At 39.8% G+C, this 25,610-nt stretch overlaps 1 protein-coding gene across 2 annotated transcripts; it reads right to left on the reverse strand.

Annotated features, from left to right (window-relative positions):
* Positions 1 to 226: 226 nt before the first annotated feature.
* Positions 227 to 25,153, reverse strand: LOC135948407 (ATP-sensitive inward rectifier potassium channel 12-like). 2 transcript variants are annotated; one of them, XM_065497644.1, is made up of 6 exons: positions 25,055 to 25,153; positions 17,978 to 18,318; positions 8,629 to 8,979; positions 5,952 to 6,631; positions 5,666 to 5,811; positions 227 to 368 (listed from the first exon to the last, which is right to left on the reverse strand). In XM_065497644.1, the coding sequence occupies exons 1-5, from the start codon at positions 25,079 to 25,081 to the stop codon at positions 5,711 to 5,713; spliced, it is 1,500 nt and encodes a 499-aa protein (XP_065353716.1). In that variant the 5' UTR covers positions 25,082 to 25,153; the 3' UTR covers positions 227 to 368; positions 5,666 to 5,710. The 2 variants fall into 2 exon arrangements, with proteins under 2 accessions (XP_065353716.1, XP_065353717.1); XM_065497645.1 differs by lacking the exon at positions 25,055 to 25,153 and adding an exon at positions 22,995 to 23,203.
* Between the last annotated feature and the right edge of the window lie 457 nt (positions 25,154 to 25,610).

Below are 25,610 nucleotides of genomic sequence, written 5' to 3' on the forward strand. Positions count from 1 at the left end.
GAGTGCTGACTGACAGACCGACCGGCTGGCTGCCTTTGCTATAATACTAGCTCTCGACTCACTCACACGTCGCGTATCACCCAACGCTCATGGGTGGCGGGGGCACTTGACCAACTCGCGCGCACAACCGGCGCGCTCTGCTTGCTTGCACTCGCGGCCTCTCCATCAACGCACACTTTGTCTCTCTCATCCGAATGTCCAAAGCGCGTGGACCCACTTTTTGTACGTGTTCAGAGCGTCCTCTCGCGAATACTTGCGTCGAGTGTGTTAATAAATAATTTAAATATGTTTTGCGATTTGTTTGAGAGATTTTGATCTGGAGGGCTGTTGGCAGGAATCAATGGTTTTGGACCCTACGTACTGGAAATCTGAAACACACATCGAAACGAGCGTTGAGAATTTTCGTCGCAACTGGTTTAAGCATGCAATGATTTTTAATTTGAAAACATGCACGATGTAGAACTGTTAGAAAATTCGAGGACGCGTCAAATGCGATCCATGGTCCCTTTGTTAACAGTGTTAGTGTCTGATAAGTGTTTTTCATCACTGTCTGTGCATTCGTCTGTGAAACAATTTGTCACCTAATTTGTGTACAAAAGAGAACTCTATAATACATTTTGTTGATTTCCTTTGGAAGTGGAAGAGTAACGGGTTAATTTTCCATGCTAATCTGCGAACACATATATAATTGAATCTTAAATTGCATAAATGACTGTTTGGTCTAGGCTTGGGAATTTGGTTTGGATTTACGGTCAAAGTAGGAAAGCTTTTCAAACGGTGGGAACTGTCTCCCTACTTGAATTCTTATTTTATTTCACAGCAAAGATTGGCCCTAAAGGTTTTATACGCTTTTGGACAGGCCTCGAAGAGAGGAATCGAAATTTGAAAAAGCAATTAACTGCACTCAGTTGCTGCGTGCAATAAAAAAGAGCATCAAATAAATGTCGCCAACCATCCCTCTTACAAATTCACAAGCCCACAAGATTTTTGAGGAGTTTCGAAAAAAATACAATGCGGTTCTTCTCACAATTGCAAAGAAAGTATACAAAATTTTATTGCTTAAGTGAGTAAACTGTGATGTTAAATGTCCCTTAAGTATACTTGTTGATTTAATGAATTACTTGTGTTATTTAACGTTTCTTGTCTGTTAATGGATATAAAATGTTATCTCAAAGCTCAAAGAATAATCTTTTTTGTTGACAGGATAATTCCGGAAAAAATTGTATTGCGACACTGGACCCGTTGTCGCGTTAAAAATATCCACTACGTTGTTGATATCTCAGTCAGAATGAGAAAGGGAAAAGCTTTATGATTCAAATGAAGAAAAATATGAAATAGTTCCCTCGCTTGAATATGTATACATAAGCGTGCATTATCTCTCGACGCGGCCTTCGCTGGCAATGAGATAGAGCGCGTCTCGTGTTGAATATGTAAATCTGAAATTGACCCACAACGCACTTTTGTAACGCTTTTAAACTGCGAAAGAAACACACGCACTTTACTTGGTTTGAAAAAGCTCAATAATAAACGAAACCGCCTTCGACTTATCGCGGCCGACATCTCTCCGCAAGCGCAAACGCTTTATTTATTTGTGAAAACAATCAAAAGGGATAAAGTTTATTGTATGTGTGCAATGAAAGGCCGGCAATTTGCGATGCAAGCAGGCCGATTAATCAGCGGCGCGATTTTCCGCTGGCTTGTGATCTCTCGGAGCGGGCAATTACAAGGTTGAAAAGCTAATGCATTTATAATGGACGCCGAGGAGAAAATCGGTGCACACACGCGATCGGGCCTACAGTTTCAGAGATCAACTAGCGGACAAAGGAAGCCGCGAGATCAAATGGCAGATTCGCAAAACGTCGTCGTTCCGATCCCTCGTCGCGATTGTTGTCGTTGAGAACCGGCGACGTCCGTTTTTATTACTCCACAATCAAAGACGATTGCTGAAAAGGGACTGATAAGCACAAAGGAAACCGCGCGAGAAGTTGAAAAGCCGCAGGAAAGCAGCAGGAGTTGATGGTTTTATACGTTGGCGTTTAATTTAACAATTTGCACAAATTGCTTTTGAATTAGGCTTGAAGGTTGGACGGCATCTTTACACGAAGCACTTTCAGATCGTATAAAGCTGGGCGTGGGTACTTTTAATTCTGCTCAAAGGATGCGCGCGTGGTACTCAACGTGGATAATCATAATCGTTGCCCCATAAAAGGTGCAAAGTGGTCCCTCGGAAATTATTATTGCACAGTATTCGGTGAGTGTGTCGCGCCGGGTGCTTGGCCACAAAGGTTTCTCGAGTGCAATCAGGTGGCAACACATCAGGAAAGACCTTGGCAGGCGACATAGTCGCACAGAGTCAACTCTCTGCTGGGGAATACGCGGAACTCGGTTTGAAAAAAAAACGTTACCTCACTCAATTTATTGTGCGGTTCAAGTCACGGAGACAGATGCAAGCGAACGCAACGCCAAAGAGAATGCCAATGCGGGACTGCAAGTGCATTTCAAATGCCCCTCTGATTTCACACTCTTCCATCCACGAAAAGGCTAGACAGCGTTATTACAAAGACGCCTTTGCCAAGTGAAACTAAATATTCCATTCTCTTTTGTTTTTATTTACACGCCCGGAGCCAGCAGAGTGTGAATAGAGGCTTGGATTCCAACCCAGTGGAAACCAACCAGGCATAGATAGTTCGTGGACAAACGCGATTTCGCCACTTTAATTTCGACCCTCTGCTCTAATTTATTCCACTAAGCATTTCCACAGGGCTTGAAAATATTTTAAATAATCCAAAACTAGCTCTAAATTACTACCCCATACATTATTTCAAAATTAACAAAACCAGTATATTATATTTAAATTAAATGTAAAATAATAAAATATTCCAGCGTTATTAAAGCTACTTTTTCTAGGGGGTTGATATATGGCAATTTGGGTTGAAGGGTAAGCACCCCTTTAACACTTCAGCTGGTCAGGGGAGGTCGAGACGACTCTAACGGTAGTTATATCTTGCAATACTGATACCCGAGATTTGGACTTGACATCTTTGCAAAACACAAAAAGTTGTAAAAATAATGTTGTCGAGCTTTAAAGTGAAATATTATCTCAAAAATTAAATTGGAACACCTCCCCCAATTTTTCACACATTTGTTGCGATGACTTTCAAGCACATTTTCATAATTAAAAAATCCTGAGTTTATAAAACTAAATTTTATTTCACAATTTGATTTGTAAGAAATGACCTATCACTCCTGCGCGAGTGAGGACTGTGAGTGCAAATTCTATGATAAATCAATCAACTTCTATCATTTCCTTGAATTTGATAAAAAAAACAATTTGACACTGTGTCAAGCCACCAAAGCAAAAACGAGCAGTGAGAACTGTGTCTTTCTTATATATTGTCTTAGTCTTTTGTACACCTTTGGTGTTTAATAAAGATTTCATCAAATTTTATTTAAAAACTAAAATAGTAGTGTCAGTTCGATCGGGCTTGGCAAGAGAAATCCAAAGCACCCCTTAGTTTAGAAATATCACCACGAGGAAATGAGATACTGAGGTCTCAAAGTTTTCCCAAATTGTCTCGTAAAATTCGAAAACTGATTCCGGTGTAAATTCGTTGAGTTTGCTCTACCGCATGCACATTTTATCCAGAGACCTATGTCGTTTCATCAATAGCCATTTTTGGTCTGTCATCAACAACGAGTTATTTTGCGTAATTGCGGTTTTTAGCTCCGAGAAAACAAACTTGAGCGTGAAAACAGATCATCCAGCCTGCGAGGAAACTTGAAACTCGCTGCTCAAAGACCTCGAGAGATCAAAATAAAATCATGTGGACATGCGGTAGCACAGACAAGTTGTTTAAAATGTCACGTATTTCGCGTCAAAATTGAAATGGAAATTGAATTTGAAAAACAGTCGGCGCAGGTTACACACATGTCAAGTGTCGTGTTTGCTTGATAATTTGACGCGTGAGTTGCGGCGCGTCTGCAGCGCAAGAGATTTGCATTTGAAGCTGTTTAAAATGCAATGAGGATATTTTCCCTTCATTGTCCCTCATCCTCATTGGTGATGACGGCCAATTCACACCCGAGCACGCCGCCGCGCCGATTAGCAATTATCGTATGCCGCATGGGGCGCGCAGTGCCGCGCTTGCTCAAGCGGCCGAGCGGGCGTCTCTCTGTCATTCGCGTCAGTTCGCAATCGGCACCTCTCAAAAACTAATTGCGGATGGCGCGATGACGATTACGAGACTGCCTGCCTTTTTATGCATGCACAGCAATTTTCTTCCCCTGACGGCGGCTCATCAAGCGCGGCCGCATTTGTGTGCAAGTGTCATGTTCAGCTGGTGAGCCCACGTAAACAGCTGAAAATAGATCCAATGCGCCAATTTTTGCGCTTGATCGCGCTCTAATTTTGATGCTTTACACACCGGTGTGCGTTTAAAATGTAAACGCAAGTTTTTGTATTCGGGTCAACGGGTCAAATATGAGCAGTTTCGCCCCCCACAACCTCCAGCTGCAACGAGAAAAATACACTAAGAAATCAGTCTTTCATGAAGTAGTGGATCTTTAAATTTTTACGCGTACTATCAGACGGTTTTATTTATATAGTTGAAGATAAGAAGCTTAATCTACGGTTTTTGAATGAGCTTTTAGAGATAGTATGTTGAAATATGGATTAGAATTTTCTTGACAGGAGATTTTTAATTGATTTGGTCACTCCTTTGTGAGTGTTGCTCAATGGAAGAAGATACCAGTATCATCATTCACGTCCCATGATGTGCTGAAGTAGTTTTAGGGTGATAAACAAAATTCCGGTGCAAACAATACAAAATTGTGCAATTTTACGTTTTATGGGGGTGAAAAAAAGGAGATTGAATGGTTGGTACCCTTAGACTGCTTTAGCTATCAAAGGGCAGTTGAGACAAAGTCTAACGGTATTCGGTTTTTAAAAATCTGATTATTAGAAGCCGAGATTTGGGCTGCAAATATTTTTCAAAAACCCAAAAAGCGCAAGTATTGTAGTTTTTTTCTAATAAAAATTGAGGCAAAATGGCACTCTAAAGATTTAAATTTTCTAACCTAAACTTTTGCGATTTACAAGATGGTAATATCAAAAAGTTAAATAATATTTTAATTTTTAAAATCAATTTCGATGATTTGAATTTAGGGGCCATGACCTGAGAGATATTAAAAGGAAAGTTGTTCCACTTGACGAGACACATGTTCGAATTTTTGTTCTGCGACCAATTTCAACCGATTTTGAGAAAACTAAAAAATTCCTAAATATCGAAACTCAAGTACCCGTAAAACCCACAAATGTGGAAAATTCGGGGATTTCTCAATGGATTTTTGGTCTAATAGGACTTACAGTTTCAGTAAAAAATTTAATCTCAAGATCATCAGACCTCTGCCAGAACTCTGCACCTTTCCGGGACATTTACACTCCTAAAATATTCTAAATTTTGAAGAAATGTCATCATGCAGGCAACCCTTTTTCAACTAGCAATTTTTTTAAATATGAATAGAATAATGAATCGGCTTTGGTGTTGTTCCAGTTCTGCCGTTCCATGTGAGTGTAGTGTGCATACGAAATGCGACTGGAGGGGCAATTGCAAAGCGAAAGGCATCGCGAGTATTTGTTAGTAGCTCGCCAGAAAGCAGCACTCACCATATCACGACTATTTGTTACATGAGAGGTGCCCCTGGAATTATGCTAGATGCGAGACTCAGGCCCGGGAAGGTTGAGCGGCTCCTGCTGGCTGACCGGTGCGGGAATGGGTGGCAGGCTAATTTTCCGGTTCTTCTTTTCCGTAACTGCATGTTAACAAAAAAATAAAAAAAGAGGTAATTATCGAGTGCACAATTTGTATTTATTTGCGTAGAAATATAGATGTCATCAGGTACGTAACCGGCGGGAAGTGAGAATTTCCTGTCAGCAGTCTAAATTTGCTCACCAACATTGTTGGCGATGACCTTCTTGAGCTCTTCGAGGTCCTTGGCGCTGCACAACGGCGTCTCCACCTCGACGGTGTTGTTGAACTTGCTGTAGTCAACCTCGTACTCGCCTCTGTCCTGCTTGAAGTCGACCATGGACTGGAAGCGGTGTCCCCAGAGGATCTCTGATGGCAGGAATGACGACCTGGCCTGCGTGGTCATGCCGGTGCTCTCGACCACGCCCTCGAGGATGACGACCAGTTCGAAGCGCTCCTTGACCATGTCGGCGGCGCTCATGTTGAACAGCGGACTGCTCTCGTCGATCTTGTGCACGATGTTGGTCGGCCAGATGAAAAAGATCTGGTCATCCTCGGCGCCCTCGCCGCCCACCTTGAGTTCGTGTTGATAGAACTGGATGACCTCGCCCTCGCTGGTCACCCGCTGCTTGATCAGCTGGGCCCGCACGTGGGCCTCGATGATGTGCGAGCGCCGCATGTCGCCCACGCGGAAGATGAGGCACAGCTGGCCGTCCCGCTGGCAGATGACCGCGTTGCGGCTGAAAAGCAGCGTCTGCGTGCGCTTCTTTGGCCGGGACAGCTTGGCGAACACGATGCCCACCATGAAGGCCTGGATCATCACGCCGGCGATGCACTGCACGCACATCACGAAGATGGCCTCGGGACACTCCTCCGAGATGAATCTGAAACACCGAGGCAGCAGGTGAGATAATTGAGCTGGTTTTCCAAAGTGCCTGATTAATTGCGACCTGAGATATAATAAAAATCTTCAATTAACACCCGGCCTCAAGAGTAAGAGCTTTTAAATGGAACCAGTTTTTGTCTCTAGCGATTTGCATTAGTTGAACGCCGCAATTACTTATACAAACGTTGGAAAATATTCAAAGAGGAGTAAAGATTTATGTCTCGTTGGAGTATGCTAGCAGTGCGCGTCACGGGGGTTCGTGGTATTTGGCCGTGAATGCAACCTGCACAGCACGCATGCTCGACCAGTTGCATAACTCGGTTGAGTGAAAGTTCTCGAATTAACTCCGCGAAGGAGCTGCAGCGACTAAATTAAGCTTAGCGTAGATTAAATTGCCATTTCATAGCTCATAAATAGAGCGCAAAGAGACTCTTATCTATTTCAACGAGTAAGGAAAGTTTCACAAACTTAAATTATTGCAAACACAGGATTTCAGTAATAAATATAATGAACATAAATATAAATGACTCTGTCCTCTAGGGTTATAAGGTTATTATGTTATTTCTCTTGAAATAAAAGCGCTGCAAGATGCACAATTTGGTACTCAGGCGAAACCCTCGGGGTCAATATAAATAAATTTATTAAGTATGCTGATAAAAATAGAAGCAGTCGTAAAAATTCAATTTCGAAAGTACCACTCTTGGTTATTACGTTCTATTGTGTGTGTTAAAACAATTTGGTCTGAAGAAACACTTCTTCCAACTTGTAAAATGCTAATTAAGTTACAGCAATAGTACAAGTCTGAGCCTGTTTTTCAATGTAACATGAACAACAAGTCCCTGACGAAAGCTACACTGCATGTGATAAAAAAATTGACAGCCAAGTGTCCAATGACAGCATTCCGGCGATGATTTTTCTGGGATATTAAATTATTCGTTCCCAATGACGATTTTTTGCATAATCCTTGTGGTGCAACTTTAATGAGATATTATCTCATTTGCAAAATAATATCATACAAAAAATTTTAATGGATTTTAACATAACAAGTATGATTCCGTTGCAACATCAATAACAACAAGGAAATTTCCTTATGAATTGTGAAACGTATCGATGGAATAACTTACCGGCACTCTGGATTTATCAAGATTTGAGCTTTTAAGTCTTTTGATTATTAGACCATCTGATTTTGTATTTAAAATTTAAAATTCTAATCACTGTTTGTATTTTCGAAGTTTAACTTATTTGAGTGGGATGCAATTTTTTAAATGCCTTTTATATTTGGTGAGCCTTGCTCAAAAGTGGAAAAATTATTGTGGTTGTAATTTTTATGGTAAAATGTTTCAGTTGAAAATATACAGAAAATACAGCAGCTATCTCGATATAAAGCGATTTAAATTACTCCCGAGAATTACGTAATGAGAAAGAAAAATTGATAGAAATGCTCATTATACACCAGGTTAGCTGCATATAATTAAACTAATTGGAAAATCTATTATGATTATACCTCATGTGCATCTGCCTTCAATAGCTTCTACCAACAATAGTATTGAAAAAATTTTAATAATTTTCTAGACCATCACACGACGGTGTTAATTCAATATTTTTTATTATTGAGGATATATTTTTTCTATCTATTTGAAATTTAATGCAGTGCTGAATTTTCAATTCGAGAACAATTAGTTATTTCTTTCTTGTCTCATACCAACAAAAACAAATCCCGATTTTCCTGTGCCTGAAAACCTCTTTTTATTCCTTGACCCGTTATGTTCAGGAATCAAAGTATGCTGAATTTAACGGCTTAGCAATAGAGGTTTTAATTTTTTGAAATATTTTTCATTGAATCAAGTAAGAAAATAAATTTCTTCCAGCTCTGCTTGTAGCTGAGGATTAAAAGGAATGTAGGTCAGAGGTCGAAAAAAGTGGTGTTTAAAAAACCGGGAAAAGCTATAGTTTCATTCTGAACCAATTTTGAATTTTGTTTATTAAAAAACCCACCTGGCACCATATCCTATGGTGTGCTGCGTTTCGACGCTGAAGAGGAAAGCGGCGGTGAAGGAGTCCATGCTGCTGACGCAGGTGATGTTCGGCCGCTGCTCCACGGGCTTCAGGTCGCCGTGTGCCGCCGCGATGGTGAACCAAACCAGGGCGAACGCCAGCCATGAGAGGACGAAGTTGAGGGCGAACACGAGCAGCGTCCAGCGCCACTGAGCGTCGACCAGCGTTGTGAAGATATCTTGCAGGTAGCGGCGCCGACGCTTGGCCACGTTCGTCTGCGTCACGTTGCAGTCGCCGCCTTTGAAGACGACGCGGCGTCGGAAACGACGATGGCTGAAGCGCGAAAGGCGTCTGCAACAGGATTGATACAATAGAGAAAACAAGTTTGCGTATTTTGGTCCAGTCTTAGGGACGGCGAAGCACATTTTGATTTTTTCCTGGATGCGGACAGCCATGTTCCAGCGTAATGAGTTTCCATTCGAAATTATCTTGAATAGAGTAAGTTTTATTATCAAATTTATCATCAGGAGGAAGTGGTAAGTATCGAGCACTGGAGCAAAAAACGGCATCCGTGCTTCAGGGAAAGGATATTATTAAATGTGGTAGCTTTCGCTCTGTTATATAAGTTACTTTTGATATCTATTGACTAGTGGCAGCTAGGCGGCATGGAAATAAAAATTAAATGCCCATTTACGGATCGTTTACAGCCTTGCACGCTTCATCGCTTTAACACCTGTCCTACTGTCGTCGTAAAATCGTCTTTTTACGAGGTGTTGAGATTTCAGGAAGTCAATTCCAACACTTCCAACACAACATTGATCGGTTCGTTGGGTGATCAACAATCATCAACACAGATTCGCACCCGATGAGTAAACACAGATGATATTTATAAACCTGCTTCGAAGTTTGGGTGGCCGTGAAAAGTATTATGCAAATAAACGAGCAGTGTTTCGAAAGCATTTTCGAGGCGCATCTTCAGTGTCTCGGGCAAACAAACAAGTTCAGCCGATGCCTGTGTGCCACGCCGAAAATTTTTCAATCGTAAAAAGTGAGCCATTATGCGGTAATTATAGGCTGCTGCAAATTACATAGCCCACGCAAAATGCGCGGCGGCGTTCAGCGAGAGTCTGGCCAAAAGTCTGCACGCGGATTGTTTATAATTGCCGCGAGCACGAGAGCAGCAGCTTGCGAGCGAGAAACAAACACTCGCATTTAATGGCTCACTCGTCGCCAAATCGCTGCATCCATCGGTGGAGTGCCCTTTTAAACTGCACACATGGCCCGTTTTGCCGGCATTCCTGCGGTGTGTCTCGCGCAAAAGGGTAAAAAATGCGTCGCTGTTGGCTGCAGATCATTCCTAATCGGAAATGGCAAACGAGGTCAGCAAAGTGACCTCAGCAAGTTCAATGTATCATTCAAGGCGATCGGATCATCGTCGCAGTCGTAATAACTCCATTAAATTTATCCCGATTCTGATCAGCAAACAAACAAACGCGCGTGCACATGCAGCATTATTAATGAAGAATTTGTATTTTGAAATGTTTTAATTTAATGTATTTAAAGGTTGCCAAAAGAGGTTGAAGGCTGGTACTTTTCTGGAACATGGAAATACCAGCTTATGTCAATTCTGAGAAGTTTTTAGTTGTGACTTGCAATGCTTGGCTAAAAAGCTATTGAGAAAAATCAAAAGATTGTCAGAAATAGAGGAAACGAGCAACTATTTCATCAAAACAGAATAGAACAAACACAAAATCATCAAGCTTTTAGGATCCAATTCGTAATTTGAATTTTATCTGATTTCGAGCCAATTAAAAATAGTCCAGATAAAATTATAAAATTTTGTTCAAAATTCAGCAGACGAATCATTTTTTTTGTAGATGCTGAAAAATCAGAACAGTACAAAATTAAATAAATATTTATCTATAACCTGTTTAATATATTATTAAGAAAAGTGTGAAGAAAGTTAAGACTCATTCTCGTCGACCCCTTTGGACAGAATTACAGCGGTGCTAACTTATATTTATTTCAAAATAGTATAACTGTCGTCGAGATGCGGGAAACCACTTGAAGCAGCATCGTTTCGGATTTTTCGTATCAGTTCCATCTGCTTTTGACTGGTGTTTACGACCAGCCGGCCAATCGAGAACCCAGCGTGCCGCAAAAGTGAGATAATGCCTCCAAGCCGTGAAACTGTCGAGCAGTTGGTACATTTAAAATTAAATTAAAATATTGGAGTGTGTGTTACTTGCCTCGTTGTAAAAAGCAGTAGCGAATATTGTCAGTTTACTTTGCGTGTTGAGCCAACTAACAACGCTTTTGCAATACTCCAAAGGACGACTTAAGAAATAACATAATTTGTTTAGCCTTTGTAAACATGTCGTATGGAAATTTTCGTTTGTCGAAATTACAAGCCTTGCTTTCAGAGAAAAAGCAACCGACGCATTCTCCACGGACAGATAAAATTGATCAGCATTGGTGCGAGCGGTAATAAAGGCGACATTGCGAGGTAATTGTGGCCCTAAAGTGGTCAGCAGACACGCAGAGAACGTCTCAATCAGATCGTAAATCTATCCGCTGCTCTTGGAGTCGCGGCAGATGCCGGCGGGTTGCAAACACTGGTAGACCTGTCAGCTGCGATAATTGATATTTATGCGCGAGAATAATTCTTTCTTTTACCATGCATTACGTAACTGCCGGCATGGAATAAATATATTTTCGATTGCAGGCCTTGCCAATGATATTATAATTGCAGCCTTTGCTGCCGAGTCATTTTCATCTCATTAGACTAGGGGCGCTCAAGGACCGCTTTTACCTCCCGAGACGGCGGCGGCTCCTCTCTCGTTTCAGTTATTTTTTGCCCGCATTGCTTGCAACAATTGAACAATTGTCCCATTTGCAAGGTGAAGCGCTCGCTCCGGTTGCAGGTTTTTGGCTCCGACGAGGGAAAGAAAAAGATGAGACGAAAAAAATTCGAGATAATTGTTATAATTCCTCCTGCCGTTTAAACACGAAAAAAATCTAAACATATAAATATATCTCGTTCGTTTAAAAAAATGTGTATTAGTGATTTTGTCAGTCTAATTTGAATTAAACTCACTAAGAAATGGCTAGTAAAGCTTTAATAAATTAAAAAGAAACTGCAGATTATACTCTCTTGAATGTAAACTATCAAAAATTTTAACAGAAAGTGCGAAGAGCTTTCACCATTCCGTTTTATAAATTTTTGAACATTTTTCAATCACTTACTTGAAAGCAAAACTTGTAATGTATACTAAACGATATATTTAAGTGTTTACAAAATATATTAGTTGTTGCTATTTTCCTTGATCAAAAATATGATGACTAAACTTGTTATTCACCTTGAACCTTCGATATCGTTTGATTAGATTTAAAATCAAATGTTGAAACCATATAATAAATTCCTACTTTAAACACCAATGTTGCAACCATTTTTTCCAATTTTTTGAATTTGCTGCGGTAAAATTTGTCTCCGAAACCTAAAAATGCTGGTTGTCCTAATTGGCCCGAATTCAAATTGTCGAAATTACGAGCCTACTCGGAAGTGGCACAAGTTGCTGCGTGTTTGATAAAAAAAATCACTTTTTGATTAGCAGTGGCAACGGTCCACATCTTGAACTCATCCACCAACCAAAATATCTTTGCATGCATAGTTAAAAAAATTGAAAGCGTCAGACCTCATTCTATCCTGTGCGGATTGTGAGTATGTGGAGGCGAACAACGTACTTGCTGTCATGTTTGTTTCTTGAGATGTGAAGACTTGAATTAATTGCAATTGAACGACACGCCGCACTTTCTCCGATTAGGTGACGATCCTACTTTAGTGTTTGACACTCTAGCCAAGGCAGCTATACACAACCGATACCGACCTAAAGTAAATCACCACTTACGCCGACAACATCGTTGAAATTGTTTGTTTCCAGATTACTATTTGATTGTGTTGTGCAGTACACATTTCCCCTCAGAACAAACGCTTGGGATATTTTCTTATAGATTTTTACCAATGGATCCTCCAATGTGATAAATTAGGAATTGTTATCATCGTACGTCCTTTAGCGTTTGAAAATGCCACCGAATACTAGAAATTTTAAGGCACTACCACTGCAATTTAGGATGAATCCTGCAGCTGTGCATTCTTCACTCAAAATAATTTCTTTTGACGAGCTTAACCAAAAATCGGTTTATTCTATCTTCAATCGCCGTGGTAACGAAATAAAAATTAACATAAAAATAATTTGTTGACTGCGGCAATTGGCTGGACTGATTTTTTGTTTTCAGTAGCACATAAAAAACAATTTTAAGTGTAGAATGCACAGTAGCAAGATTGAGTCTGAAATCACAGCGGAATTCCATTAAAATCAAAAGTAACCACTGGCTCCTCCTATAGGAGACTTTGTATCCTAAGGGACTTTCGCAACTGGTGAATTAAATTGTTAAGATAAAACGTTCCCATGTGTTTTCGTACTGTACAAATAGCTAATTCGGCCCCGCAGGCCTTATCAGCAGTGATCTACCTTCGAAACAAAATTCATGCCACTGGATTAGCTGCAAAATATGTGAGTTATGTCCAACTGCATTATTTTTTTAACAAAACCGAAAAGAGAAACGAGAGTGACGAAATCTTACCAATCTCGCCATGATTTTTTACAGTTATTTTTTATCTAAAAATTAAAACCCCCACATGGTTTATGTCTAGACATTTCTGCCGACGCATATCTACAGGCAATTTACGCCCATCCTGAGAATCCAGGCGAGAAATTAGATTACACTGAGATTATGCTGATCAGCCATATACACGAAATTCAAATCCCGTCTGCACAGCAGCAGCAGGTTTTTTTGTTTCAAAGACAAGTTGGAGCTACTACTTACTTAGATTAAGATAGTGTCTGGCCGTAATAAGTTGATAATTTCGCAATTGAGCGAATACCGCCCGCTGACCGAAACACGCGCGGCTGTTTGATAAATTATGCACACAGCCCACACGCGTGATATAAATCTGCGCTGATTTGCATAACTTTATTTGAGTGGCGAGAGGAGTTGTTTTAGCAACAGGTGCGTGTAGCCTTTGGCCAGGTAATTATAATACACATATGTATATATGCTGGCAGCATCTCGGCGCGGGACGCAGACTATGAGGAGAAAACCCGGCCGCGTCCGCGTCCGTCCGTTGCTCACAATTGAAACGGCAATTAACATGCGCGCATTTCTCTCTCTGGGGAATTCCTGCTCCAAGCAGAGGAGAAATATCTGATTAATAATTGCTGTGAGCATCATGCCTCGCGATAATTCGACTTGAAAAAATGCAAATTTTTTTAGAACGCGGCGTGGTCTCGCGCCAGCTGTTGATTTCCGAGACTAAATATCGCGATGACTTTTGAACTGATTTAATCGAGGCGCGTTGCGAGCTGAAAATTCTGACCTTGCCTCACTTTAGGAGAGAAAAGCGCCCTGGATCTGTTTTCGCTGCCCAGATGCAGATAGATAACCCCTGCCGGCGTTTTCGCAGAAATAAGCCACAACACTCTTTGTGAGACGAGAAGAAGAAATAAAACAGCTTTCATTTTAGCGTTAAACATCTCATTCAACGCTTGTTTTGCAACAGTTGCGATTTATTAAAATGTGCCAATTTATATTTTATAATTGGGTGGTGCCTTCTGACTGCTTTGTCTTGATCTAACATAAAATTGCAACCATATGGCGAGCCTGAATGCAAATTGTGGCAATAATTTTAGGTGCCAAAATGACTTATTCGGTGAAAGAGACATTTGCGGCAGTTGATTTGAATAAACCGTTTGCGAAATTCCGTCTAGACAAATTTGCAAACTAAACCCCTGTTATATCCTGTGGCTCACAACAAGCCATAAGAGTTGTCTCTCTCATACTCACACAGCAAAGCCACTTTTACGTTTGCAAAATGTCTGCATTTTACATAAAATGTTTTGCTTGTGTACATATATTCCTCCGCAGGCGCTCATGTAAATCGTGCAAACAATTATTATACGCGTTTCCTTTGTGCACACAAAGATTTTAATTTAGCCTTTTACTTTTTACATGAGACCCTGGGGACCGTTGGGGAAAAACGCAAATTGAAAAAACGTCACTTTCAAATGTGCCGGTATAATTCAAAAGGAAACGGACGACGCGTGTAACCAAAATCTGACCAAATCCGATGCTGAAATTGGCACATACATTACGCTTTTTGCCATATTTTTTTACAAATGCTACACAGAAGGCAGCCGCATTAATTTAAATAATAAAGTTTTTTTATTTTTGCAATTTTTTAAGCATACAAAAAATAAAATATTTTGTGCTTTGTTTATGCCGTGATGCGCAGTTCGATGAGAAACTTTTCGCTTGAGTGTCATGTGGCCGGTCGCATTTCAAGGAATTGGACGCGAGTACAATGACAGAGACTGCTGAGCACTTAATTATGAGACCGCCTGCCACCGCGCACAGAGTGCACTATTTTATGTGCTGCACACACGCACGACATACGCACACGACAACGTACCTTGGAATTCGAAATGAAGGCGCTGCCGTTTGCCGTCGCTGTATTTTTACAGAATCTAGGCTAATTTCGCAATGAATAAGTGAATAGTAATCTTGAAAATGATACGCATCTGGTGCGGTAAAGGAATAATGCCTTTGCCGCTGCACACCGCCAATTAAAACACAGTATTGCTCTCATTATTTTCACTCGGCGCGTTTGTTGTTTGCTGTGCTCAATCGCAAACATCTATTCCCTTGATCGCTTGCAGCCTATAAAATGTTGCTTTTCCCCTCGTTTACAGAGTCTAATTGAAGTGAAACTGCGCTGCTCACCCAAGTGGGTTTCGAATTTACTTCGCCCACGAGTCAATCGTGCGCGCTTGTGTCCGGCAGGATGCTAATCCAGGTTGTTCGCGTTTCACGATTATCTCTGCCGGTGATTTGCATAATATCTGCGCTGCGCGGCCTGTGTGTCTCTTGCTTTATCTGCGCCCATCAAATAAAGCGCTCATTATTTACTCCCAGCGTATGTATATGGTTTTATTGCCGTGCAATACACGTATAACAATTTGCCTCTTTCATCCAGGCCTTTGATATCAAGATTGAGAAGATTGATCGTCCTCACGAGAACCGTTCACCTGTGCGATGAAATTCAATTCTTCTGTTTTATCCCGGCAAAGAGCAACGGTCGCTGCCGATTGTGTATGCTAATTGCACGAATTTCGAAATAAAATGAGAAACGCAAACCACAAAGGCGTCGCACGACTGGGGAAGAACATACATTTTGATTGACAGTGCACGTCACTCTCCTTTTTCACTCAGGTTGAATTTTCAACCTCAGTAGCGAAAAATAGCCGTGGACTGAATCCTCTCAAGGGCAGCTACGTTTCCACCAGCCAGCGCCTTTCAACTTCTTTCTCTCTCGCTCCTTCTCGCTAGCCGCCGCCGCGTTCTCACGAAATGTGAATTCGCAACTCAATTCCTGCTTCACTTTAAAACACCACATTGGGTGAAACGCGACACCGCCCGCCACGTGCAAAAGCAGCGATATCCCAGATCAGTAACCATAGCCACCATGGAAGCCAAAAGCGCAAAGCCGCTTCGTTTTAGAGTTGCCCCTCGTCACATAAATGCATATTTGGCAGATTTATGTTTTAACTAACGTATTAGCATAAATTCCAAAAGTAATAGCGTGCTTTAATTTGCTTGCTGATGCCTTAGATGGCAGATAAAGTTACTGTATAGGTTCATATATTCGATTCGAAATGGATAAAATTGTTAAGACTGATAATTTGCAAAAAAAATCATGTTGAAATGGAGCTGTACAGGCCAACAATTGCTGTGTATAATGCTTGTGAAATATAGCAACAGTTTATTTCTAGATTGAATAATGATAAAATCAGGACCAAGTTACATCTAAATTTCTGAATTTGCAAAACTTATAGAAAAATTTAACGATTTATAGTCAGTCATTTTTTTCGATTTAAATCGATTTATCTCGTCACAATCTATGTGTGGGCGAATAATGAGCCGAATTTCTCGTCTGGGGAAATAAATCATGATTTTCAAAAGGGAGACAGTGCTCACCGTTTGATTACTGATTTGCATGCTAGCTTTGGAGACGATTTTCTCGCAAATTTAAACTGCAACCTGACAAAATTTTATCTCTTACCTATATTCTAGATTGTGTTTCAAGTTTCAAGTAATAATAAAACAGGATTTTTCACTATTTTTTCAGGGTGGCTTTACTTTAAAATTGTTTTAATCCATCTTAAATCAACTTTCTATTTCAATTAATCACGTGTAGCAAAAAGCAAAATAAATAAATTCCACACAAACAGTCTGAGTTTTGCTTCTTAAAAGCCAATAAAAATGCTACTTTACTTTATTATTTTATTTTAGAAATACACGTACGATAGCAAAATAGCATTTTCCTCTGGAAAGTGCGTGGTATATTTTTCCGCTTATTCCTTCAAAAAAACTGCTATATAACTGGTTTTATGAGGTTCAATACCTTTAAAGTACACTTCCGTTATTCAATAGTTGATTAAAAAGTGCTGACGTGTGTATAAATAAAATTAGCGCAAAGATTCCTTTGAGACGGTGTGATTTTCAATCTATAGAATTACATAAAAGAAAGTCACCGTAAGGAGACAGAAGTAAAAAATATGTAGACATGTGCCACTCAGTTCTGTAATGAATAAAATACTTTCATATCATTTGATAATGCTGCTCAAATACTCCATTTACAAAGTTGTTATGATGTAACGCTGGGACAACAACGATCTATTCATTTTCAAATATTTTTAACATTACTTGTTTTCGAACGAAGTGATGAAATCAAAACATTGGAACAAGAGCTGCGGAAGTAATTTTACTTGTACCGAGATGTACTTGTTTAATTTAAGAGTTTAAATGATTGTTGATTGTTTAGGCGTCTGCTGCCGCCCCCGGTTAGAACACTTTTTGGCCAACGAGCTTTTTTTCGGATCGCTGAGCAATGGAATAATTTGCCTCAACCACTTCAAGACGGACAATCACCTCAAAGTTTATCTGTGGCAAAGCTTATAAAGTGTGTGTGACAGTGTTTTAGCATAGGATAGGCCTTGTTTAGCTCGGCTCTCTCTTGATTGCCGACGTTTTAGCGACCTGATCGCTTTTTCAAGTGACTTTTCTCTTTTTTATGTATAATATGGTGTTAGAGGAGAATAAATAAATAAATAAATAAATAAAGCAAAAAATACTCATAAGTTGGAATTGATACGCTCCAAATTGCCACACAGCCTTGGTCAATAAATCCAAATTTAAGTTGTAGAAAAATAAAAAATAATTGCACACTGACCTGAAGGGTGAGAGATTTGGCTGCGTAGTTTCACCGTTGGTGTCCACGTGGTTGTACTGCATCTTCTGGGGGTTGAGCAGCGGCGCTAGGGTGGCATTGAAGGTTTCGCCAAACGTGTGTCGCCGCCGCATCGGGGGCTTCGCCTTGGGCACCACCTTGACCGCCTGCAGGGACGGCGGCGGCGGCGAGGGCTGCTTCCCGTCAGCGGCCTCGGGGGTGGTGGGCTCCTCCGCTAACGACTTCAAAGGCGCGCCGCTGAGCAGGGAGTCCCACGGGGCCTGGCCCCCCATCTCGGGGTCTGCCAGCCTCATGTTTACGCCCCTCCCGGTTCCGCCACCCAGCTGAAACAGCGATGACCAAAGATTTTTTTTTTAAAGAAGGAATTCATTTGAGCAGTTGGCTGTAATTTGCTGTCAGAAATGCCAACAGGGTATCTTAGACACCAACTTCGGAGAAATGCATGGACGTACAACTTTATTATTTGTTTTTAATTTATGTATTTTATTATTTATTTTTATTATTTGTCCTTGGACAGAGATAACAAGCAACAAACAAAATTTGTTTAGTAAATTATTTGATAACTTTATAATTGTGTGAAATGATTGAATTTAAAATTCTGACAACAAATTTCAACTCTACGTGGTTGAAAACTTGTGAATAGACACCAAACCGGATGATTTTGGACTTTTTTCGTGTGTTTGACCCGAAGGTCGCGTCAGGGTTGAATTCTGAAGGTAGTATTTCACCTCACATGTTACTATTAAGTCACCCCTGATGTGCTTAACTAAATCAAATACGGAAAATTTTATTTCAATTTTGATTTTAAATTCAAAGGAACGACAGAGCTACTTCTAGCCAGATTTCAAAACTTTAAACTCGAATTGCAGCAATGAAACGTATGGTACTTGCGTAGAATTTTACGAGCTAATTATTGGTCCTGAGAGAACCTCAGAAAAATTGAATTTTCTTTAAAAGGTTACTAAAGGTGACCTCGACCCTGCTTGAGCTAAGACTTTTTGCAAATGTAAAACTTGTACAGAATCGATATCTAGGTCAGATAAGGAAAGTTTCAAGATGATATCTCAACTCAACCAAGAGTTACAGTTCATCTTTAATTTTTTTAGACAGTCAAAAAATAGGGAAAAATAAGGGACTTATCTCGGACTTCAAAAACAGAATTTTCCCATCTCTAAGCAAACTTTAAGAAAATTTTAAATGGCAAAAACTTCCGTCCAGTTGACCATCAAATTCGCCTTGAAAATATTTACTTCATATATATGGAATATGGAATTAAATTCTATCGAGGGCCAAAAATCAGTTGAGACGACGTCTTTTAGCCTGCGGCCGGCGCAGACACAATAAATGGGTTTTTATCGCCAACTTGTTTTTTAAACCACTTTTCTCTTAGTGATTAAGTAAAACTCCAAATCAAGAGTGTTTTCTTCCTCGAGAGCTGTTTATTTTTAAAAACACAAGTGAATTGCTTTGTCATAGAAGGAGAGAAAACGGAGAAACACATTTTATTAATGCACACTGAGTGATCCATGCTCATTGAAACCGATTTTAAACAAAACTCCGATTTGTTTGTTTATTTGCCTAGAAAATTATTAAAGATTTATTGTTAACAGCAGAGGAATGTCGTCATATATGCAACAATAATTTCATTCCAAGGCTTCAACGGGTTTGAGAACAGTATTTTCATATTTATTTTGTATTCGCTGTAAGAGCAAAGCAAAAAACTACGATCATGCACAGGTGAGTGACGTTCTTATATGGTTATTAACTTAATTGGTTCAGTAAGAAACGGCAAAGGTTTCCGTCAGGAAAACCCCAGGCTTTATTGTGCTATATTTTCCTCCGAGCCTGGAACACACGGTTCAAATGCGCGCGAGAGTGACTGCCTGTGTGTAACCCAGTGCTAGTTAAAAATAGTTCACTTGCATCTCTAAAAGCGCACCATACACTCTCGAGACACGCGCGTTTTTTCTGGTTTATACTTTATTTATGGAATTACGTATCATATCAACACGCTCGGCGAAATATACGCGTCTCTCCGCAGAGGAAACGGCCGCAGTTTGTCGCTTCTCTCCACGCCAACTGCTCCGCTTGCGCACGAAGTTTCAAACGAAAACCACAAAAACGCTATCGCCGCTTTCCTCAGCGATAGAACTCTATGCAAATTTCGAGGGAAAGAACCTTGGATCCAGAGGCCTTGGTCGTTCGACAGATTTTGCTTCTTACTCTGGGTGTGCTGAAATATTTACCGACTTGAAGCAAATGAGATGCAGCCCAGCCTATTAAAACACGTGTTTCTCTTATTTGCTTACATGTTTTCTACGACTCAAATACTGGTTCCTGTCATCCTAATGTTTTTCTCGTTTCACCATGGTTAAATTATTGCCGTGCTGGCTGCAAAATACTAAATAAAAAACGAGTCGAGGAAACATATATTTTGCCTTAGAAGTAAATGTTTTTTTTAATTCGCCAAGACAGATTCCGCGAAAAATGTTCTGTTGCGCAGACTGAAAAGGTTGTTGTAAAAACGTTCCGGCGTTTTCACGACTGACATAGATTTAATTAAATTTCGCACATGCAAAAAAGAAACAAAATTCGCAAACTTGAGCGACAGTTTGTAATTAAGCGTACACCTTTTTTGTTGCGGAATCGTTTTGCAGTGCATTTTATTCAATTACGCCAGCTCTCCGAGGCATACAGATACAAATGATTATGCGAGTACACGCCCAAATAATCACTGTTTAATAACAACTTGCGAGAGAGCAATGTGGGCAGGTGGAAAAATACATTAATCAGAGCTCTCCGTTTCAAACACTGGGCGCAAAACCTCAACATTTCATTGCGTTGACGAGCCGGTGAAGCGATTTGCGGTTTGGGTTTCTTTTGTGTAAGGCTGTGATGTTAGAGTTTGTTTCCTTCACAATGTAATTTGCCCACAACAGTTTTTTCAAACTGTGAACTCTATAATTGCGCACGGATAACGCAAACATATCCTCATTAGGGGAAACGTTTTTCCCCGCTTTCTCGGAATAACCAACCATATCAATGTATCTAATTAATTTAAAAACAACCCTAGCTATGCTACATAATGCTTGATTGTACCATAATTTTTATAAAGACCTGCAATATTCCAGAGGCGAGGAAGGCTTATTATTTTTTTTTAATTGTCTAAGGCAGATTTCCGAATTACCATTATACATACTGTTATTATTTTTTAAGTGGAGTTTTGCATTGATGGCTATATAGCAAATAGAGGTTCATTGAGTATGTTCTTTTTTAATTTAGCAATAGATTATCTTTACATTTTGTGCAAATAAAATCAGGGCCAACTAACGGTTAAATTTCAGCTTTTGCAACATTTATTGATAAATTGTATGGTTTTGCAATGATTTTTTCGCTTGATTTCAATTCCTCTAGTTATGATCTATCCAAAAGTATGCAATGCAAATTGGAAGGCAAATTTCTCTTTTGGAGAAATAAATCCTGATTTTCAATAGGGAAACACTGCTAGCCGCTTGATTAGCATGCAAACTTTGGAGCCGATTTTCTCAGAAGTTGAAATACAATTTTGGCTCTTCGCCGATTTTTGAAGTGTATTTAAGTATTCTCAATTGTTGTCAAAGATGTATGTTCTCTTGGCTACCAAACGAAAATGGTAAAATATTTTAAAACTTTAGTGAGATAAGGTTGGTTTGGTTATGTCCTTTGAGCAACATGGCGAGAGGAAAATAATTTAATATTGATTTTTCAGTGCATTTTGGTAAATTTCCACGGTTGAGAATGTTTGATCGGTTGTGGAAAAGAAACAAAAATAAAAGTTAAGTATTCAATACGTAGTGTAAATTTTGCAATTTTATCATTGACTATATAAAAAGATAATTTATGTTACACATGAATAGACACGCTCTCTGAATAACATTGATAATGTTTATCATGTCCATTGAAGTGAATACAAGCACTACTGACAAGTACCAAAATGGAATATAATTAATTAATCCGAAAAGCATCTTAACGTGAAAGTGGATGATCATGAATTGGAATTGCTTGGGTGTTTCAGCTCAGATCGAGGCACACCTCATTAGTGCTTGTGACATTTGCTGCGAGCGTGTAATGAGCATGTGTGTGTCTTGTGTATATTAGTTACGAGAGTAACCCTTGGAGGTGTATACACACAACCGTGTTGAAAGCACACACATTATGTTATTATACTACTTGCGTTTTCCTCAGAATTAGGAACGGATGTAAGTAATTGTGCCTTGGTAACAAACGTATTGTTTGTGTATCTTACTGTATTTTTCTTCCTTAAAGTAACACCATGTTGTTTCCATTTAAAGTTGCAACAGGCAAAATCAAGGCATGTTTTTTTTTAATCCTCATTTTCTGCCGTCGACCTCAATATTGTTTTGATTGCAATAATGTCAGTGGAAATTAAATCGCGTGGCAGTTCGACATAGCGTTGGTTCCGGCTTTGATAAGACACTAGAATTTATCTCGCGGTGCGGAGTAGCGATTTTGCGCAGAAACAGATCGGCCGACAGCCTCCTCCACACAACACTTCCCAGATGTTGAACCAATGTTAGTTTTTGTTCTCGTGCAAAAACCATGTTTAGCCTTGGAGAAAATATAATGAACTCTTGATTTAAATTTGTTTTGCCACGCTCGCTACTCAGCCGCAATAAAATTTATATACAACTAAATTGCATAAACGCGCTGCTCCTCACAGCTCATAGTCGATCAAAGTGCACGTGCATTTCCTTCAAAGAAAATTTTCCATTTTTCTCAAAAGTGAATAAGATACAAGCGAGTAGAGTGATAAAAATAAAACCAACAAGAAAGGCAAGCAAAAGCAGCCTTAAAAATCGTAAGCATTGAATTTTCCAATAACCGTCTGTAAAAATAAAGAAGCGTATAGCGGAAATATCATGTGAAAGACAAAAAAACAAGTTTCGTATATAATTAAGTAGAAATCTTGTTACTTGGTAACAACTCTCCATGAACTTACGACTGCTAAAGGTAGTTTCCAAAAAGCACGAGAAATGTGCAGACGGCGCTTTGGTTTCGGGCCCGTAGGTGGGGTCCCTTTTTTCCTTCTGAGTCTGCGTGGGCCCTGAAACTTGGAGCCGACTCTATGCAGAGCGTTGGACCGAAGACTAGAGCAAAAGGGACCACCACCTCGGCGGCCGACACTAACCAGAATAACTTCTTGCTGTGCGCCAGTGAGGCAGGCAGCGAGCGAGACGGGGGCCGCCTTTGCCGAGCAGCGCTCTCTGACGGCCTTTTCGGCTCGTTTTCAACAACCAGCCTCCCGATCCCCGCTAACATAAAACTTTTATTTCGCATGAATGTCTCTCTTTTGTGCGGCCGAAGGGAATTAACTCTCTGCAGGGTCGTGACGTCACTCCACGCAGGCAGAGTGCTGCCCTGGAGCCGCACACACGCAGATTCTTGGAATCGCGGGGCTGGTTTTGATTGGATGAGTCACAGCCGCGAGAGACGTGCGAGTGCTCTTAATTTCTGCAGTAATTATATAGGCACAACATCTCCCTCCTTTTATTACTTTCCTGGTTGGAATTAAAAAGATCAGACGTCGCCGAGATGCCTAGATGGTTATGCACATGTAAATACGCAAGTGCCCAGTGTGTGCGCGCGCTTTATTAATTATTGTTATATATTTGTGTATAGCTTTTAATTGGCACTTAATTTATCCGACTGAGGTATATTTCTACAGTCTGTTACGTGGTATTCACGTAAGGAATGCAAAATTATGTAACCTCAATTGAGATTGGAAGGAAAAGAAATTGATTTAATAAATAATTTTCAGTTGGAAATTAAAAGTAGAGCTTTTTCGGTATATTTTGCGCATTTCTGCAGAAATTTCCTGCTCAACTAGATACGGCAGCTGGTTGCAGTTCTCAGTTCATAAATATGAACTTCCTTTCCCGTCTGAGGGCCGGGAGATAACTTTTGTAAAAAATTACTTGAACTACAATGTAGTTGTAAAATAAAATCTTTAAATTCAAAGCGATAGCTCTCTTTTGTTAGGATAGCTAAAGATGTGACCTAACCATCAGCTTTCAGAATAAATATTTAGATTTTTGCTCTGAGATTAACCTCCAAAAGCTTACAAAGCAAGGAACTAACGCATGTGGAAAATTTATTCTGGAACCAGGAACGTCAAAAATAACCCACCGATCGATTTGTCTCATTGAGCAGTGTAAATCGAATTGCCTCTAACTTTGAGCAAACGCACTATTTTCAAATCAATTTTTGGCAATTTTCTTAACGTGGTTCACATGAGGAAAAAATACACGAATTGGACGGTCTCGCCAAAACCTATATAAAACGTTGAATAATATTTTGTTGAAAAATCGCTTTTAAAAAACAAAATTCACCACTGTGCTCCTTGATAATTGCAACAATGAGAGTTGATCACTTTTGGGAAGGATGAATTCCTATCAGGTTCTGTAAATTTTCCTCATACTGAACAACAAAAAATCCAAATTTAGCAACCTAGGCCGGTGGGCTTATGCGTTGGCTGACGTCAGTTGGCCGTGTAATTTGCATTTAAGATTCATACGTTCTCATTGAAGCAAACAGCCTATTACTATGATATATGGGCGGACTTTGAATTTTACATATTATGAAAAAATTAGCGAGGTGACGTGTATTAAACGTCTAAATGGATGAAGAATGATATAAACGACGCATGGAAAAAACAGCACGATAGATGGTCGAAAGCCTTCACTATAATATTTTCAGCAGACCCAACATGTTAACAAAAACAGTCGCTGGAAAAATTTCTATATAATTCAAAGCGAAACACGAGACACACCCATAAAACCTTTTCCAAAAATATAAATTAAACCCGAGTGCACATTTCCCAAGTGTTTTGCACAAAAATTTAGTGGGAGGAAACAGGATTTAACTTAAAATCGTATTTAGTCAGACCCTTGTCGACCTGACGCAAAATTTATTCGCTTAAATTTCACAGTGTAGTTATATCACTTGTTTTCGATTTAGAAAAGCTATTAAAATTCTAGTGTGTTCACATTTTATACTTACCCTCAAGGTAACTGGTAAGGAAGGCATGTAGAAGGAGAAAAAAAACCTGGGAACAGGTTGCAACAAACTGTTCTGACAGTCAGAGGGCACATTCACATCCAAGTGTTGACCAAGGTGTGATTGTTTTCCATCCAAGTTGACGAGTTTTGTTTAAGCCTTATCATTCCCTCTTTGACTGTTGGCCAATGGAGAAGCACAGGGTATAGCACCTGACATTAAAAGGTTCGCACGTGTTGTAATGGGAAGGCGTATTTTTCTCCTACCCCTGAATTGGCGTGCTCCTCTCGCTAATTAACTTTTGGGCCTGCGTTCGAGGCACTTGAGAATTAATTAAATTTACTAAAATAGGAAATTCACGGTGAATTTATTTGTGTCAAAGTCAAAATCAAGGCCTTAACCCTGGTGCGTGATTTAACTAGAAAAAATGACCAATATATTATGGAATATTTTTTTACTTTTTGTGTCATGACGAAATAACTGTTGATACTCAACATGCTCTGAACTTGCCTTAAATGCTCAATTTTTGGTTTAAATTATTTTCTAATTAATTAAATGT

Source organism: Cloeon dipterum, chromosome 1 (genome assembly GCF_949628265.1).
Source record: "Cloeon dipterum chromosome 1, ieCloDipt1.1, whole genome shotgun sequence".
In the NCBI taxonomy this organism is placed as follows: Eukaryota; Metazoa; Arthropoda; class Insecta; order Ephemeroptera; family Baetidae; genus Cloeon; species Cloeon dipterum.